Consider the following 18468-nt stretch of genomic DNA (forward strand, 5'->3'; position numbering starts at 1 on the left):
TTTGCTGTGATTACGTAGAACTGTTAATAAGTACAGCTCTTTTAAAGTTTGGTTCCTGAATAATTGCTGCATACAGAATTCAAACTGAGTGTTGCTGTTCAAGAGAGAACCTGAAAGATGACAACACTGGGAGATGTGAAGGCAGAATAAAATGCGTTGTGCTTTTTCAAAGTTTACAAATATTTTAAAGAAATATCTTGCCTGTTGTTTTCTGGTTGTATATGTACAGCATTTCTAATAACAAAATCTCGATATACCTATGCAACCCCATCACCAGAAAGGTCCTATTTCAGAATAAACTCTTGTTTAGGGACTCTTTCTTGTGCTGAGAAAACTTTTAAAAGAAAACTTTGGTTAAAACAGATAAAACAGTGAGGAAACATAAATTGATAAGACAATTCTAATATTCATAAAACCTTTATTTGCATTATGAGTGTCACATGGCTTCATAGCACAGTCCATCAATTTAGGTTCTATCTTCACGTTAAGAAGCTATGACAGAAAATATTGTACAACTTTTCATGTATGTCAACCAATGTCAAAATATTTGTGTGTGTGTGTGTGTGTGTATGTATATTTTAAAAGTATTGCAATAATTCACTGGCACATACTCCACTGAGCTGTTACCTTGGCTGGAGAAAGTGATGATAGTGTGCAGACTGTGACAATATCCTATACTTTGATCCTTCTTAGACTTTGCCAAAAATAAAAATCAGCATTCTGCAATTTAAAACAATGTTTAACATCTTTATACACCCAAATACAACTGATGAATTGTATCCTCAAACAGCAGATACAAAATATATACACCTTAAGTTATAGAAACTTCAAAAATCAATTTTGTTCAGCCAGGCTCAAATTACAAATAAATTTGGTCATAAATAGAGATTGCTATATTGTGGAATTAAGGAGGGGTAGCCAACATACAGAATCATTTTGGCAGAATATAGTACCTGATGAAAGAACATTGTCCCAGTGGGGAAGCTTTGCTTTTCATTCATCCAAAAAAAGCAGTTAAAGGCACTTTTGAAAAGGTGTTTGAATAGATGGAGAGCAGTCAAAGAAACCAAAAGCAACAGATGTTGAGACTGGCAGGTGCTCACCTGAACTCTAAAAAAAAAGATTTTAAACTCAGAGACAGCACTTTGAAAACACATAGAAAAACAGATCATCAGTGACATGATGCTAAAATCCTGTAACAAGAAGAAGAAAATATAATAAATGCTAGGACATATGATTTTAAACCAGAAGACAGGATTATGACTTTCAGGAGACAGACATTATTTCTGACCTACTGCTGGAATTACATCCAGGCAGTTCTAAGCACTTGCACTGTCTTTACTGTAAAATGACATATTGCTGCAGTATGTTGCTGTAGTTAACATGGGACAAAACAAGCCCATCAAAAAAGGTTAAACCTTCTCAGTAATTAAATAAAATCCATGGAGGGATTATAAAAGTCCTGAAAAAAAAATGCACCATTTGGATTTATCCATGCTTAAAAACACTTACCACTTTCTCTAATGTCCTTATGTACTGTGGTGGGTCTAAAGGCATAGATGTGGAACTTTCATACTACAATCCATGTAATGTGATTAACATCTAACCACTGTCCTTCTTTCATTTCAGGTTACATGCAGCGTTTGGTTTGCTGTGAGTAACGTTATCTATTTTCTCTTCACACTTTCTTATTGCGTCTTTTACAAAACCCCAATTTTTTTCATTTTTAAGTAAGATATATTTTCATATCACACATAGAGCTTTTAACTTCTGTCCCAAACAACACAACCTTTGACCTTCCAGCATTTAAAATTTGGCAGTTTGCTATTTGATAATTAAATAAATACCTACAGTATATAATAATATTTCCAGTGATGTTCATGTACTTTGTAGTGAAAAAAAAAAAATAATTAAAGACTTAAAAAGAATAAATATTATTTCATCCTTTCTACACTTGTCTAATGAGTGTTGATTGACACTTTAGGTGATGTCCCCCTTATTTGGGGCACATGCATGGAAATAAAATAAGGCAACAGCAATATTTAGTCTTCTTACCATAAAAGAAACAACATTTCTGAGAGTGTCACCAGTGGGGAGTAAGTCCACAGCTTTGAATCTGTTTGCTGATATGTAGGTGCCATGTTTTTTTGTCCATGTTGACTAAAAAATACAGACTGAGACAGATTTGTCTCTAGCTCTGGTGTCTCTTCATGTGTAGTGCCAGGTGGTCAGAACGGGAGAAACAGCGGTTGCACACTCCACACTGGAAAGGCTTCGCTCCGGTATGTTTCCTGAAATGGCGAGTTAGCTCATCGGAACGAGCAAAGCGCCATTCACATCCCTCCCAGGAACACTGGTAAGGCTTTTCTCCTTCAACAATAAATAAATAGATAAGTAAATAAATAAATATAAAAATAAATAAATATAAAAAGTAGTAAAATTAAGTTTTCCATATTTGTATGCATTTCCATCAATGAATTATTATTATTTAAAAGTAAAGTCTTTCTTCATATCTGAAATGACTTAAGGAGGGAGTGCTGAGGATGACACTACACCACAACTGTGAGCCATAAATCACAATGTGCTCTGTCTTTCTCCCTGCTGCCTTTATGAGAGCTGCAGGGTTTTTGTGTGATTTGACAGCAGTGAGATGTGGGTCAGGTCTGTCAGCAGACAGAATGCATCTGTATGCCAAGTACAGATTTCTGCCTGGCAACATCACTGCCTTCCCCCCAAAATTAAACATGCAACTCGAAACATGTTACCTGTGTGGGTCCGTAGATGGGCTTTTAAATGAGAAGACTTGGTGTATACCTTCTTGCATCCTAAACAGAGACAGCTCATTAAGTACTTTCATGTGTTTAAAAAGGGAACATTTCTGTTTCAATAGAGTGAAGGTCATCTCTTATTGTGCAGACTGGGCAGAAGTCTCACCTGGGACATCACAGTGATGAATCCGCCTTCTCTCCAGATCAGGATTATTCCTTCGATTGTACTTTACTGGAGCTGACTGGGCCAACACTGGGGACAGGGGGCCAGCACCTGGTGTCAGGCTCGAACGCTGGACTGGTCCAGCCCCAGGACTTTGGATTAATCCAGCACTGGAATTTTGGTCTGGACTTTGGATTGGAGCTACACTGGAAGTATTATGGGTCTGAAAAGCTAACTTAGAGGCGATGCTGGCTTCGTAGGAGGGAGGTGGGGACAGATTGTGAATGAGCTCCTTTCCCCTGTCTGGACTTGGGGGCTCAGAGTTTGGTGGAGAAGGTGGCAAATAGGTTGGTCTCTGCTGATGGCCTAAATGTCGATTGAATGGAAACGATTCGTTCTGAGGACTGCTTGTGGGTTTAGCCGGATTCTGCACTGGGCCTACGTGGACATTCCCAGCTGGAAGACTTAATGGGGCCATGGGGATGGAGTTCATCTGCGATCCATGAACGAGCTGCTCCAAGTCAGAGTTCAAAAGCTGAAACAGGGGAACATCCTGAAAATCTGGCGCTTCCTGTTTGATGAAAAAGTTGCTGCTTGTTGTGTCGGCTGTGCTGAAAACACCTTGGTAATCGGGGAGACTTGATGGCACGCTGTTGCCCTGACAGGCGGGGTGCATCAGGGAGTGTGACGGCTCTGTTTTGATCTGTCTCACAGTCCTGCAGAAACCCGGGTGCAGGTATGTGACATCAGGAAGTAGCAGGCTCATATTGACGCTGTAAGGGGACGTGAAGTCCTCAGTAAAAGACGGCTCAAGCATCAGAGCACCATCCCTGCACAACATTTTGGAATTTACTATGTCCTGTGGGTGCGGAGAAAGGTAACTGTCCATCTCTGATTTTCCCTGAAAAACAAAATAAAAGACAATCCCAGGTCAGCCGTGGTCCAGCAAAAAAAATCCAGGCTCAGTTTTAAGAGCCTCCTTTGGACATATTCTTTTCCATCACAAAAGATTTATAGTCAGCACTGAATATTCATGAATTTAATTTAAAACCACGACCACTCCCCACTGATGTTAAAGCATTGTAACACTTGGTTAACTAGTATGAATAAATTTGGGGATGCATTCGGGGCCTGCACTTGTGTACACACTGCCACATCAAAGACGCCCCCTCCCTGTACCAGCAGCAGACGCCCTTCTGAAACGCAGCAGGCTGCTCTGTCTGGAAATACATGGCTGAAATTAGAATATCCAGTTGCTCTTCGGCGCTTTGCATTTCTTCCTCACAAGTTTCAGCAGCGAGTGCAACGTTTCACATCCCAGCCATGCCCTGCTTACGATTCAGCCAAGTCAGTGAATGCCAGCATCAATGGACATTCAAAGCGCGGAATATTTACGCACAGAAGCGTGAATATGACAGCGGGTGGGTACACGGGCCTACCTTCAGTATTAAGCTTACACACATCAAATGTTTTTTTTTTTTTATTATTATTAGTAAATAAATAATCTTTCTACGTCAACGCAATCAGTAATCAGTAAACAGTGTGATGCTCGGAGGCAGATGCAAAAAGAAAAATTCAATCTCTTACCAAATTGAAATCATGAAAAGAGGAAGTTCCTAGGACGGCATCCCTCGTGTTACACAGCACTTGATCTTCACCTCTCAGACCGTCGGCTGTCAGTGGTGCTGTGGGTTTATGGAGAAGCTGCGCGTCCTGCCCCGGAGCAACCCAAACATTATTCCTTACGGCAGCGGCCATAAAAGCAGAGGTACAATCTAATTATCCCAAATCTTTAACAAATAAACTAAGCATATGTTTTCTTTTCTTTCCAACCAATCTCTACCAGCAAAAAAAACAGCGGCAGCTGTCAAACGTTCATTCTCCCTATTTTGCGCTGGCTTGTCAAATTACGCAACTGCGTGGTATCAGTGCGTCTGCAGGGCGGGGCCGAACGTGTACAAAATAAACAGGACAAGCAGGCGATCGGGATAGACCTAACGTAATGAATACTGCGGTGTGATGATGTGAAATGGCCGAGGGTAGAAAAAACACTAAACACGGAAACACGTGGGGACAAAGTGACGAGGAACATGAACGTGTCGAGTGTCCACAAAGCAGCAGCTTATTCCCAGGTCACTGTTCTTTAGATTCATGACTGTCTGATATAACTGACCCTCATTTACTCGTAATGGCAAAAACACCTTGAAATCAATGCACCAAAAAAAAAAAAGTAAAATCTCTGAGGCATCTTTGGACAAATTCAGAGGTGAGTTCTCACCTGGCAGCACATTGAGGCAAGTTAGCACAAATATATATTTTTTTTTAACAAATTTTTTTTTGTATTGCGGTTTCTGATTTTCTCTGAGCCTCCGGCACACTTGGGTCCTGGTGTGGCATGTTAAAAACGCCACTGCAGTGCAGCTGTCTGTCAGGACTGCATACTTGATGCCAACATTCCTGCGCCAGCAGTGAAGCCTGCACACACATATATTGGCAGCGGATGTTTCCATCAGAATACACAGTATCAAACTTACACTGACTGGTAATGATCTGGACTGAACCTTCCTGCAGCTGTATGAACCTTCTCCTATAATAAACCAAACTACACTGTAAAGCTGCATTTATCTTGTGTTTACTTTGACTCCTTTCTTACCTTTGTGTTTGTCTGTTTGACTATATGATATTTTTATCTGTCTTTTTTCCCTTTTACATTCTTGGATATATGCTGCTCACTAGACATTTAGCTCAGCAATGAAAAAGAATCAGTGATCCAGTTTCCAGGCCTCTTTAGATCACAGTGACAGCAGCTTAATTCCTCTGCCTAACTAAACAGAATTGTCTAGTCAGAATTTGCTTTTTCCCACACAGGTGTAGGCTTCTAAAGCATGAACCTGTGCCAATGATAACACTCGTGCAACATGCTGGAACTGGAAACACAGGTATGACACAACATTGGCGTCAATATGAACAGGGCTAAGCACCATTTCACCATAAGAAAAAAAAAAAAAAGACAATGTGTGTAAGGGTTTTTTTAATGTGGCATTTAATGCCACTCCCATCCATGTTTTTCTTCAGGCATTTTTTGTCCTCTCATTAAAATATAACTGCACCCACTGCAGGCTTGACTGAACATGTTTTTAATGTGAATATCTCTGAGGATAGACACAGTCATATGTGCAATAGGAAGAAACTGCATAAATTACTACATAAAACAACATGTGACCCTTTTTACACTGAAATGGGAGGAATCTATATTTGAACTGTAAACGCTAAGTGACATTAAATGACACACACATACAGTTCAGGTCCCACAGGTGTGAAAATCCAAGACTGAGGGTATTATAATCTTATTCGTCTTATAAATCCATCCTCAGAAGTAATTTTGATCTTATTACCTACTGCTTGTCTTCTGATTTGTTGTCTTTTTCTGCCATTTAAATTTATCTTTTGTAGTTTTAATATTATTGTTTTACTGCAATAAATAACACTTAGTATTACTAGTTCATATTACAGATAAACAGTTTTTTTATATATATACATTTTTCAATTATCTAGTCAGTAAGACTGTTCTTCAAAAAATATTCATGTATCCACATGTTCATGATGCAGTAAAAATCTGAAACATATTCAAATGACTGCTGATCATCCAATTAGGAGCTGAGTGATTGCTTGTCATGTGCTGACCTTTTAAAGTGCAATTTAAATCCATGGATGTCTCAGCTCCAAGAGGAGCAACTGTCATTCTTGGCCGTGGCTCTTCCTGTACAGTGAATGTGAGCCAAGCCCTCCTCCATATCCCCTGTATTAAAACCTCACAATATGCCCAACAACTGCACAGCGGAGGAGAGAGAATGCACGGTATGTGCTTACAGCATCACAACTCCTCTCTGCTCTCACATGGACTAATATGGCCAAGCCAAGGGAGGACGGGACAATAAACACATACAGCACACTGCAAGTTACTGTCAGCACCGTGTGTTTTTTACTTTGAAAGGGTAAATTAACTTTTGATAATGAATTTTTTAATATTGTATTTATTTATGAAATTGATTTGACTAATAGTGTGTATTTGTGCACAGCTATTAGATCTTTGCTTTCTGTGAATTATCCTAAACTTTTTGACATTTAGTGTAGCACAAGAAATACAAACATATCTTTGATGTGCGCTAATTTTAGTCTATATTCAAGCAGGTGCTTGGCACTCCCAGCAGAGGGCAATGGTCAGCTGCAGTTGAACTTCATTTGTGTATTTACGTACTGTAGCTTTGTAGCTCTGGACCATCACAGTAGCACGGCACCCATGCATTTCAGTTTCATATTGTGTATAAATGCCTTAACCAGTGAATGGAAACTGCAGTGGGATGTTTTTTATGGAAAACATTTAGACTTTGATTTTGTGTTTTAATGACACACACAATTTGATTTTAAAATATTCATTACATTTATAATAAACTCAAATTGTTATGTATGTATTTCTACAAGAACAATTATTTTCAAACACCTGCTTAATGCATATTTAGTTTAACTTTCTATATACTTTTGAAAACACCAAGCGGAGACTCAGAATTTTAATTTATTTGATGTCAGCTTTACAAAGCCTGTCCTTGAAAAAATGCAATCAATAATTTCTTCTTTGGCATTATTATTTGGTCTCAACTTTGGCTGTGTTACAAGCTTGGCTTGTTGACTCCGTACAGCATTTATCTGATCTGACACAGTTTCATTAGGCATTAGTAATCATTTCCATAGCACACAACATTAGAGTACTGCTGTTTGTAAAACAGCAGATGAGGCTAATGCCGTCCTCTGGGGAGAAATTCAATATAATTCGTTAATTAAATGGAATAATTTAATTACAGTAACTTAGAAAGCATTCATCAATATAATTGTTTCTGGAGCCACCATTATAATTGAAGTTTAAGTGAAAACAAGTCCGTTTCTAATGTTGGTAATGTGCTGACATAGTTCTCCCACCCTCCATTTGTTCCTCCGTCTGATCTTCCACCATGCCGTTTCTCCACAGTGTTTTCGTTTGATAGCCAGCCATTCCACATCAGCAAGACCAAAACATTTATTACAGCCATTTAATTTAACCTCTCTACAGGCATGGACAAGAAGACAGAGATGATAGTACAGCCTCACTGAAAGACTCTTGCTGTTCGGCTTCTAATCTGATCCTCTCTGTTGCCCTTTCATAAAGACACCAGAGTATTACCCTGACTCCAAACATACCTCTGCCATTTAAACTGTCTTGGATTTCACCACAAAGACGACCAACTAGAGTCCAATTCACTCTTCAGGACCCAAATAATAAAACATAATTTTAGTCTAATCTGCCTAAAGAATGTCCTGTGTTTGAAGTTGACAGTGTTCTATCTTCTGGGAGGAATAATTGCCTTTTAAGTACAGCAGGAGAGGCCACTGAGGTAAGCCTGTCCAGGGTCTGCACCTTACAGGTGTGCCCTTGGACAGACAACCTCCTCGTTGTTCTAGAGAGAGAGCGAGAGAGCGAGCGAGAGACGGGGGAAAGCCAGACCAAAAGAATTCATCTGCCAGTGGAAACTTTACAAAGCACCAGCCGAGCAGCACCAGTCTGCATTTTCACTGTGTGGCCAAAGTGAAGTGAACAAAGAGACACAGATCTCCAGTAATTCCCCCATCTGACACGGCTGACAAATTCTTGTCGTTAAAGTTTTATCATTTTGTTGAACAGGTTTGAGAAATTGACCCAGTTGTAATCTGCTTGAGTTGGACAACTGCATTTATGAAGAAGTTACTGACAGTTATTGTCCAGAAACATAAACGGCACTTCTCATACAGTGCAGGCTTTGTGTGTTACCAGAAACAGATTCATACATCAGTCCAGTTTGTCTCAATAGCCACTAAAATTGGATTATGAACTTAAACAAAAATTTCTCAAAAATGTTGGTTAGTGTAGCTATTATCAGCAACATGAGACCTAAGACAAACTGAATCACTATTTCATTTGTCAAACTTCTCCCTGATTTTTAATTGGGCCTATTAATTTAGCAGGAAAATCGGTCTCTTTCCGAACATGGCACTGAAAGCTGCTGAACAGCTGTCCCAACTCTGGAGAATCATATGGAAGAATGCATTATCAGCCTTGTTTGAATATTCCCTTAGATTTGGAATAATCAGGCAGCTATTCAGCAGTGAGATGGCCATGCACAGATGCCAAAGCACAGCTGAGGGGGGCACAACGGTGTAATGCAGCTGAAACGCACACAAAACCAATGGCATGAAAAACGTGAATAATGCAGGTGTGCTGTTTTCAGTGTGCTGTGCTTATCATACACAATAGCTACGACACTTTCTTTCAGTCCTTTCATCTCCCTCTTTTCTCCCTTTCTTCTTGCCTTGTTCAAGGTGATCCTAGCTTTGCATATGGCTGATTAATCTTATTGCACAGTAGCTAACATTGATCACAGAAATGATTAGAAATGCATTAGTCAGCAGACTGTTTGGAGTGGTTGGATTTAAGTGCTAGAGCCAAGCCATTTTCCATAGGTGTCCATGTTTTTAATTTTGTTATATAGAATTTTGCAAATGGATGCATGCATGCCGCCCAAATACAGCATCAAAGCTTTAATGCTTACAGACATAATTTAATCTCCTAGATGGCAGGACTGATGGACTGTGTAGAGAAGGCATCCTTGCTAAATTCATTATGCTAAAAGTTGCTAGATCTCACTACCTGATGAGAGAGAGAGAAAGAGAGAGAGAGAGAGAGAGAGTAGCATAATCTGTGTTTGTATTTTCTACCATAAAAAAACATATTGGCTCTGCATTGCGATGTTGATGAAAGCAGACTCTGCTCTATTAGTATTTACACAGACCAGAGCGCCTTTACCAAGTTAATACAGTGAGTGGAACAGGATTTAATACAAATGTGTGTATACTGTACCTGCCACAGCCATCGGAAGATATACGTTTTTGTTTTTTTTATAATTTGAAATGTTTAGTTTATTTTCTTCTTGTCTTGACCCAAATAAACTAATCACAACAATCAGGTGCTCGTTCACACACAGTCGCTGACAACATAATGTGTTTAAATGTGACACTGCCACCTAGTGAATCAACTTTGCACTCCAATAGAGCATAAAAAAGTGCCATTTGCTTTTGGAACAGCACCAAAAAGAAAAATTAAATGAAAAATATCCATCTCTTTGAAGCCTTTCTTCATTTTACCTGACCTCACTGACTACAGCCCCTCCTCCTAACTCATGGCTCAGATGCCTCTTTTCATCATTAAACAAAGTTGTTCTTTATTAACAAAAGTTCTTTTAATCTCCTGATTTCAGAGGTAATGGAATTTCAAGTTCCCTCTAAATGCCTTTTCACTTTTCCACTATACGGTGGTACACAAGAACACTCATATTAAAGCCACAGCAGGTCAAGACCATTTCAATGACTTATGGGAGGATGTAAGGAAGGAAAATTAATAATACCATTCTTCTGCTGCTACAAAAGAAACTGTGGCCACTTTGCTGCGAAGACAATTGACTAACATAACACAGCATAAAAGTGACAAAATTAGAAATTAAAAAATAAATCATCAGCCACGCTGCTGAAAAAAAATTGGTTTGTACAATTTTCCAAACAATAAAATGCACTTGATTACTTAGCAAAGGCACACCTTTACAATTAAAAAGCATGGCATCCATTCAACAGCAGAGGTGCAACTCATAAGGGTCCCACCAAGACAACTCTTGCCACATGTTCAACACTCCCCATTAAAACCTGGGGAAATTAATGAGCTTCCATTGGCACCCTCACAACAAAGGGATCTATAAAGCAGCCTTAATGTTCTCAGGGAAACTTTACTCTTCAGTAGTTCCCAGTCAACCGGTAGCAGCAGATTTTGTTTTATTTCCCTTGTAACCTACAACAGGAGCTAGAAATGCTATTCACTGCAACTTTACATAAATGTTATCCTTGATTGAAATTGCTTTAAGCTCATTCTTAATCAAAGATTTGTCAATTAACCATGTTGGGTTGTCAAAATCTAATTGTGTATAAATATACGGTGTATCTTTGAATAACAGCTGACCAGTGTGCTTTCAAAAATCTATAAACCTGTAAAATAGTGCCAGCAACAATTTTCTGTTATTTTTTCAGGTCTACCAAAAGCATTACAGCAAAATTGCAAATGATGCACATGGAGAACAAAACCCTCTCATGTTGTGAGCACTGATTTGTACTTTCTACCTGCTTGTACACAATTAAGAACACTTAGGAATCAAAGAGCGCAGAGGTTTGCAGAAAGGTATTAATTAGAACTTTATTTATGCAGATGCTTTGTAAATTTGCATAAAAAGCAATTCCACAGATGGGTTTATGGCAGTAATGACTGTTCCGGTCTGCAATAAAACATCTGCTTAATCACAACAGAGACAGTCAATGGCTGCTGTGAAAACAGGCTGTCCAAGTACATCTCAAAGAAAGTAGAGAGGTGAAGAGCCAGTGTGGACAGGTTAGGAAAAATAGAGTTAGGGAAAAACATGTTCAAAAGGAGTGTTAGTTAAAAGAGGCACACGTTTCTCAAACATTTGCTGTTGGTACTTTGAGTGCTCTGATGTTGAGAAAAATACCCTTATGTGTTGGCAGAACAATCCACTTACTGTGTCTAAGAGAAGAGAGAATTTTGTTCCAACTCAAGCCAAGTCTTTGTCTATGCGTGCCAACTATTTTGAAAATATTCCACTTTGTGTCTCTTTAATCCACTAGAGCCACACAGATATGAGCATGTGCACAAACACACACACATACGTGCACACAGCAGTGTGGCTGCAAGGTCACTCCAAGTATTGATAAATCACCCAGCTGTGATTCCCTCCTGACAGCTCAAACTAACATCAAGCTGGATGGGGGAGAACAAAAGACCATCAAGCGGCCCTTTTCCTGACACTTTTATTCAATCACGGCCAGATTGCTTACGACAGCACCAGCAGCTGTTTCGTCTTCATCTTTCCCCATTTGATAAAGCGTGTCAAGTCATATTTCTGTAAGTACTTCACCTCACCCCATACTGTGCAGATCCACAGCGATTCGGCATATGCACATTCCACATGAGGGGATCGTCAAATGGGTCAGGGAGTAATGACACCCCTCTGAAGGTCGCAGCACATTGGCGTGGGGGTGGGAGCAGGTAGGTTGGGGGTAGGAGGGTGGTGGTGGTGGGGGGATTTGACGACAAAGCAACAAGCTGAAGGTCAAAGATAAGAACAGCCACAGAGATATCTAAGATAGCCAACAGAAATTAAACAATGAGGGAAAGGCAGTAGGGCTTTGATTGTGTGATTGTGTTGTATCGGGCGGGTGGGGTGGGGGGTTGTTGGTGCTTGGGATTGTTATTTTGGGATCACCATCCCATTTGGAGCTCTTCTGTTGACCTTGTCCCTCATGGGACGGCGGTCGGCGATAGGACAGAGAAATATTGCAGATGTCTATTGTTTGTTTGTGATGACACGTCGGCCCACACAGAAGTGACATTTCCATTTTGTAACTGCCTTTTAATGTTTACATTTAGATTGACTTTACAGGCCCCGTCTTCCTGTGCAACTGTCTGATAACAATTACAGGTGGTTCGGTTTATTGAAGAGAGGATGAATGTTGTATTTGAAAATAACGACCGTGTTGAAGGATGAAGTACTCAACATTATTCAGCTCTGATTAGTTTCATGCAATTATTTCAAGCCATTAAGTCATGTAGGTATTAGAGCTAGGGCGCTCTCCTTTTCATATCTGCTTTATTATTGTTATTATTATTATTTAGTCATAACCTGCAGATGATTTTTAAACTAACCAACTACCAAACTAACTTTGTACCTTGGTATATAATGAAGATGTTCTGTTTACACAAAAGCAAAATAATAACTCTTTTGGTGGGTCCACCACTTTGGTCTAAACTGAACTATCTTCACATATACTGACTGAATTATTAAGAAGTTTGGTTTGGACATTTAAAGTCCCCAGGAAATGTGCCCTGTTGGCTTTGTGATTCCCTGACTTTACCTCTGGTGCCACCATGAGGTCGACTTTTATGTTTATGAGTGAAATGAACTTTAGAACAGACATTCATGTTCCTCAGGACTCAGTGCAATAATTTTCATCATCCCTTAACTTTTTATCTACTACACTGCCATCATCTGACCGAGCACCCACTAACTAATAACATTCCCATCTGCCTCAGCTGTACATGGGTTTAATGCTAATCAGCAACTCCAAGCATGTTAACACACTAAAGTAAACTCCCGAACATGGTATACATTAGAAATGTAATTGTAACTGTTTTTCTGCAGCTTTGTGCCTTTAATTGTTTTGTGTGTTTTAAAATAAACGGGGAAAATAGTACTATCCACTTCTGTTGTCTGCTTTCATTCAATCCCAAACAGAAATAACATGCCTGTCCAGCATCTATTATACTTCCATCACGGATCAGTACAACAAAAGTCACCACATTAGAAAGTGTAGAGTAGTCTGGGAAACTGTGTCACTGCAATGATCCAGTAACACAGCTGTTCAAGTCACACGCCTACTAGTACTTTATCCCAAATATGTCTCAGAAACACCTCTTCAGCATCTTTGACGTGAGAAAAATTACATCTTCTAAGTCAGGTGCTTTTTTGGCCTGTGTGAATGGCCACTAGTTCTTTGGAAAAGGAGACATGTAAATCAAGTGGAATGTAGGAGATGCTTGTATCAAAAATGGGACAGCTCACTCCACTCAGACTTGGCCTGGCTCCCAGGAATGCAGTTAGCTAGCACACAATCACTGCCTATTCACGGTGGCACAGCTGCTGTGGACATATGTTCGCCACCAAAGGAGGAGGACATCAACCAGGCACACCTTGAACAGGTTAGCAGATGAATGGCGTTCAGTCCTTTGACAGTCTGCCCTCGTCTCGTTGTGTTTTCCCTTGCTCGACAAATAAGTTGCTCTCTAGTGTGGCCTAAACTTTTCTGTCGTTTCGTGATGTTGGATACTGAAATTCAGTGAAAACTTTACTTCTGTAAATAAATATCTGAAATCAGTGATACTGCTCAGTCATTAAGTGTGTTTCAAAAGGACAATGACTCCTTAGGAACAGTAATAAGGAATATTAATAGTAAAAGCGCATACAAAGCCTTTTTTTTCTGGCTCTCAGCAAATGACCACATGTGAGAGAAGAGATTACATTTATTCATAGCTGTCTTTCATCAAGAAGCTTAAAACCCAAACTTCAAATGTAACCCCAAATTATATGCATATTGGCCTGACCTCATTCACCCTTTTCTTAAAGCCATAGAAGAGGTGCGATATGCAAAAACCCACAGATCCTTCAGCTCATCATTTAGACGGTTTCAGCACTTTTGGTTTTCCAGCTGTTCAAGAGTGATCACGTTTGTTGCTAATAGATAAAGACGAGGCTCCTCCATTAGCATGGAGGTCATATGTGTAATGTAAAAAATTCCCAAGCCTCCTGTTATTGCAGTCAGAGAATAAACACTGTGACTTAGACCTGAAATTCACTTGATGTAAAGTCAAACATTTGAATCATGAGACAGCAAAAGGACTAGATAACTGCAATTCATTCTCACTTTATCGATTGTTAACATTCGTGCTTTTGTCACCCATCTCTGCAGCTATGACCTATTAGCTTTGGTAAAGTGCTCTGAGGCCACAGAGCCATGAGGAGGTTTTTCACCCATCCAACAGGGCCATTTACAGGAGAGGGACCCCAGAGCTGAGCCGCAGCAGCTCTCTAATGACTCTATCAGCTACACTGATGGGAGCAAATGGCACCCAGAGATTTCAGCACATTCCCTGAGCATGCATTACATTTGCTCTGTGTATTTGCGTTATTGTGTTGTAATGGTAATGCATAAGTATGCATGTAAGGACATTGTAAAACACTTGACACTTGCACCATAGCAATGTCTGATTTGTTTTAAATACTACCCCCCCCCCCCCCCCCCCACCCTCCCTACACCACACACACACACACACACACACACACACACACACACTCAAATATTCCTCTATTAAATATAGTATGGTGCTATTTTGGTTGCAAATACATTCTCAAATGATCTGTTAGCTCTTTAACCTAAATGCAGTCATGGTATAATTATTGTGATTTCCAAGGGAAACAGGGCTGATCTTACACCTCTATCCAACAATTACAGGAAGCTATGTATAAGATAAAAACAGAATTTGTGCTTCCCTTTGTGAGAGATGGTGCGAAGTCACAGGAGTATTCATTAAGGCCTTTGTGTCCTGTTTGAAATAGTGCTGTTAAAGGCTTTAGCTGTGGGCATCTCTCTGGAAGAGATATAATGATCCTCCAATTAGAGACAGAATCATGAGACCTGTTTATTAGTCCTAATTCATCTCCTCATTGTGCTGAGCATATCAAACACCACAGAGGAAAAAAAAATCAACAATTTGCCCGCCATAATTACAGATCTATTAATAGTTTCACAACAATGACAAGCAAAGCTATTCACATCATTTTCTTCTGTCAAGAACAATACTGCAACACTGTCAGTGTATCCATTAAAGCCTACATTTATACCAGCTCAGTGACATCTTGCATTTCAAAGATGACTCTGAGCCTCTTCAGACAAATTACACTTTTTCATTAACAAGAATGGTTTTGGTATTATTAATTCTAAATGGATTTTCAGACACCCCTCTACATTTGCAGCTTATCATACAATAGCAGGCTTTTGTGGCTGTAAAGGTATTTTCCATTAAGATGAAAAAAAAAAAAAAATGCTGTTGAGGTTTCTATTTCAGGAGTCTAATGGGAACAAGGATACAACACAGCAACACGAGAAATGGAAATCCATATACTTAACACGAAATACACAAGCTAATATCTCACTAACCTGAAGCTATATTATCTTAATCTTTGATGAGGATTGTTGTATTACCTCCTCAAACAACTCCGATCCCCGCATGCAATTGTGCACACCACAACTGTGTTCTGCACACCAGTATGATGACATAAAAATAGAGGAAAAGGAAAGAGGGTAATAGTCCTTATTAATTCTGATGGTTGACAAATTGAGCATAAAATTCTCATCATCAAGACATTATTATGTTTATAGAAATTACCACTATTTACCATTAATGCAATTTTTATGAAATCCACTTCAAAACCACTGCAGAATGAAGTGATCCTTCAGCACTGCCTGCCATTTAGAAGACTGTCATTTACGCTGCTGTAACCACATTGAATTGCATCATCTTTCTTTTTTTGTCACCTTGAACACTCTGCTGTATTCTGTGATTAAAAAATATGTTAATATCGGTACAATTAGAAGGAGCAGAGGTGATCCTAACTCTCAGTCAGGACTGCTGTCGCCCTGACACCCTGCGGCCCAGCTTAGAATCAAATAAGACCCTTGGTGATCAGTCATCAGCCAACCAGGCACCACCAGACCATTGAAAAGAGGAGCCAGAGGTGTCAGGTGAGTTTGGCTCCATCAGCTCCATCTTGTATGTGACCGGTGCACGTCACGCACGCAAGCAAACAAATGCTTGGCGGAAGTGCGTAGGAGGATTCGTGTTTGCGCACGTGTTTAGAAAGATCCTGGTTTAATTGATTAAAATAAACCCACACAAGCATCTTTAATAGGAACCTACTAATTAGTGAAATGCGCAGGGACTGTTTTTAGCCAGTGCTGTGTAATATACAAGGAGCGTGGGCCTGAAGCGATAGGATGAAATGTTGGATACAAAGTCAGACACAAGCCGAGCGCACACAGGCAACCAGACTGTGTTGGAGAGATGTTTCTGGGTGACTAAAGACACTGCAGTCTGTGTAAAACACCTGTAATACACTTGGAGAAAAGTACGAAGACTTAATTAAAATTTCAAACGTGAGTAATTTCAAGATGTCGAACACTTTAAGCTGAAATTGCATTGTTTTTTTTTTTTTGTTTGTTTTTTTGTCCAGGCCTCCGTCCTACAGCATCTAACGTTACGTCCATAATGTTAATGACTGACTTTGACACTGGAGACTCAACAGCATCTGCAAACAGGAGAAGTGACTCTGCAAAGTGCCGTGTTACAGCTGTGGAGGACTCTGGTATGTGGGTAATTGTTGTGTGTTTTCTCCTTTTTGTTGAGATTACGCCACAGGGCTGTTGATCTACCTGATTATATTTTCATTACATCATGACATATTTCAAAAGGAGCTCCTTGACGACATCACAGCTGATCTTTTGTTGTTGGAAAGTAACAGACTTCAGGGTTTAGAGACAGTTTGTCAGCTGGAATTTACTGAGAGTGACTATAAACTTGTTGTTGATGCGAGTTAATGGCTGTTTAGGCATCAGCGTGATGGTTAATCAGTGTGATGGTACAAAGTAATGAGATGACCATGATGGTGCAGTTTTGTTTTACTGGTAAAAATGTCACTCTGCTGTTTTGGTGATTATTAAATTACCATGCCAGCTTTTATCACTGTAGTACTTTCTACAGATTAAATTAGACTGTTCATACATCTTTATTAGCTAATACAGTATATTTCACAATGAATCAAATAACTTAGGAACAATTAGATTAAGCTCAAATTACACTTTCTTCTACAAAATGGCCACATGGGCTCTGTATCAGGTAAACTTTGTCATATGCTTGTTTAATTTCTCACTTTAAAATGGAGAAATTTTAACATATGTCAAATGTGGTATGGAAGAATATTGGCTTTATGTTTATAGTAAATATAAAAACTAACTGATACACTCGTGTAGTCTGTGCTACTGTTGGTAACTGGACACCATTCATTCATTTAAGGATTATTAACTTTAAAAAAAAAAAAATTAAAACATGTTTGTTTATTGATAGACATGTTTGTAAAGTGAATTTTGATTCTGTCCAATTTACTTTCTGTGAGCTTGTTTGAGTTTTTTAAAATTCTGAAAATGTTGGATTTAACTTTAGCAGGGCAAGTGAAAATAGAGCTAAAAGTGAGTCTATGTGCATGATATTGGAAAAACTAACAACCCAATGAGGCCATATGCCTTGAATTCCCAGCGTTTGGGATTTTCTGAGCCAAGTGGCTGCAGCTCCTTAGCAGTACACTATCTTCACTCCTCCTGGTCAAACTGTGTCGCTCCCAGCTACAAAGTGATGTCGACCTCATCAGATAAAATAAGTTCATAGTTATTCTCCTTATGCAACTCTCTGTTTTACAGATCTTATTCTGTATTTAGTGCAGCGGTGTAACCCCAAATCTTATTCTCATAGACACGTAATGTTTTCTACCTCAAAGACAGACAGTGCACTTCCCAACAGTAGAAGCAGAGGCTGCTGATGGCTTTTTGGGGGGGGGGGACAAAACAAACGGTGTAGACTGCACCAGCACATTAGTTTCACATAGTGCTGGCCTTCCTACTCAACTCCATCATCTTAGCAGCCAGAATGAGGCCACTGCATTGGCAAGGCAGAGAAAATGCAAGGTCGTCTTATAAGTAAAGTAGAACCTGGCACAGCTCTTTCCTCGGTGCAGTGGAACTTGAATAGGC

General features: G+C 39.5%; 1 protein-coding gene across 1 annotated transcript; it reads right to left on the reverse strand.

The window, feature by feature from the left end:
- Positions 1-950: 950 nt before the first annotated feature.
- On the reverse strand, positions 951-4938 carry klf5b (Kruppel like factor 5b). The gene is made up of 4 exons (XM_026294511.2): positions 4519-4938; positions 2935-3832; positions 2766-2825; positions 951-2370 (listed from the first exon to the last, which is right to left on the reverse strand). The coding sequence occupies exons 1-4, from the start codon at positions 4687-4689 to the stop codon at positions 2192-2194; spliced, it is 1308 nt and encodes a 435-aa protein (XP_026150296.1). The 5' UTR covers positions 4690-4938; the 3' UTR covers positions 951-2191.
- Between the last annotated feature and the right edge of the window lie 13530 nt (positions 4939-18468).

The sequence above is a fragment of the Mastacembelus armatus genome, chromosome 21 (genome assembly GCF_900324485.2).
Source record: "Mastacembelus armatus chromosome 21, fMasArm1.2, whole genome shotgun sequence".
Taxonomy (NCBI): domain Eukaryota; kingdom Metazoa; phylum Chordata; class Actinopteri; order Synbranchiformes; family Mastacembelidae; genus Mastacembelus; species Mastacembelus armatus.

What these genes read in the sequence shown, in the direction of transcription:
- klf5b (XM_026294511.2), bottom strand. Translation starts at nt 4,689, where the DNA reads ATGGCCGCTGCCGTAAGGAATAATGTTTGGGTTGCTCCGGGGCAGGAC. An exon ending in TCATCACTGTGATGTCCCAG is followed by an intron (nt 2,826 to 2,934) that starts GTGAGACTTCTG and finishes GTCTCTGTTTAG; the next exon opens with GATGCAAGAAGGTATACACC. An exon ending in CCATCTACGGACCCACACAG is followed by an intron (nt 2,371 to 2,765) that starts GTAACATGTTTC and finishes TTATTGTTGAAG; the next exon opens with GAGAAAAGCCTTACCAGTGT.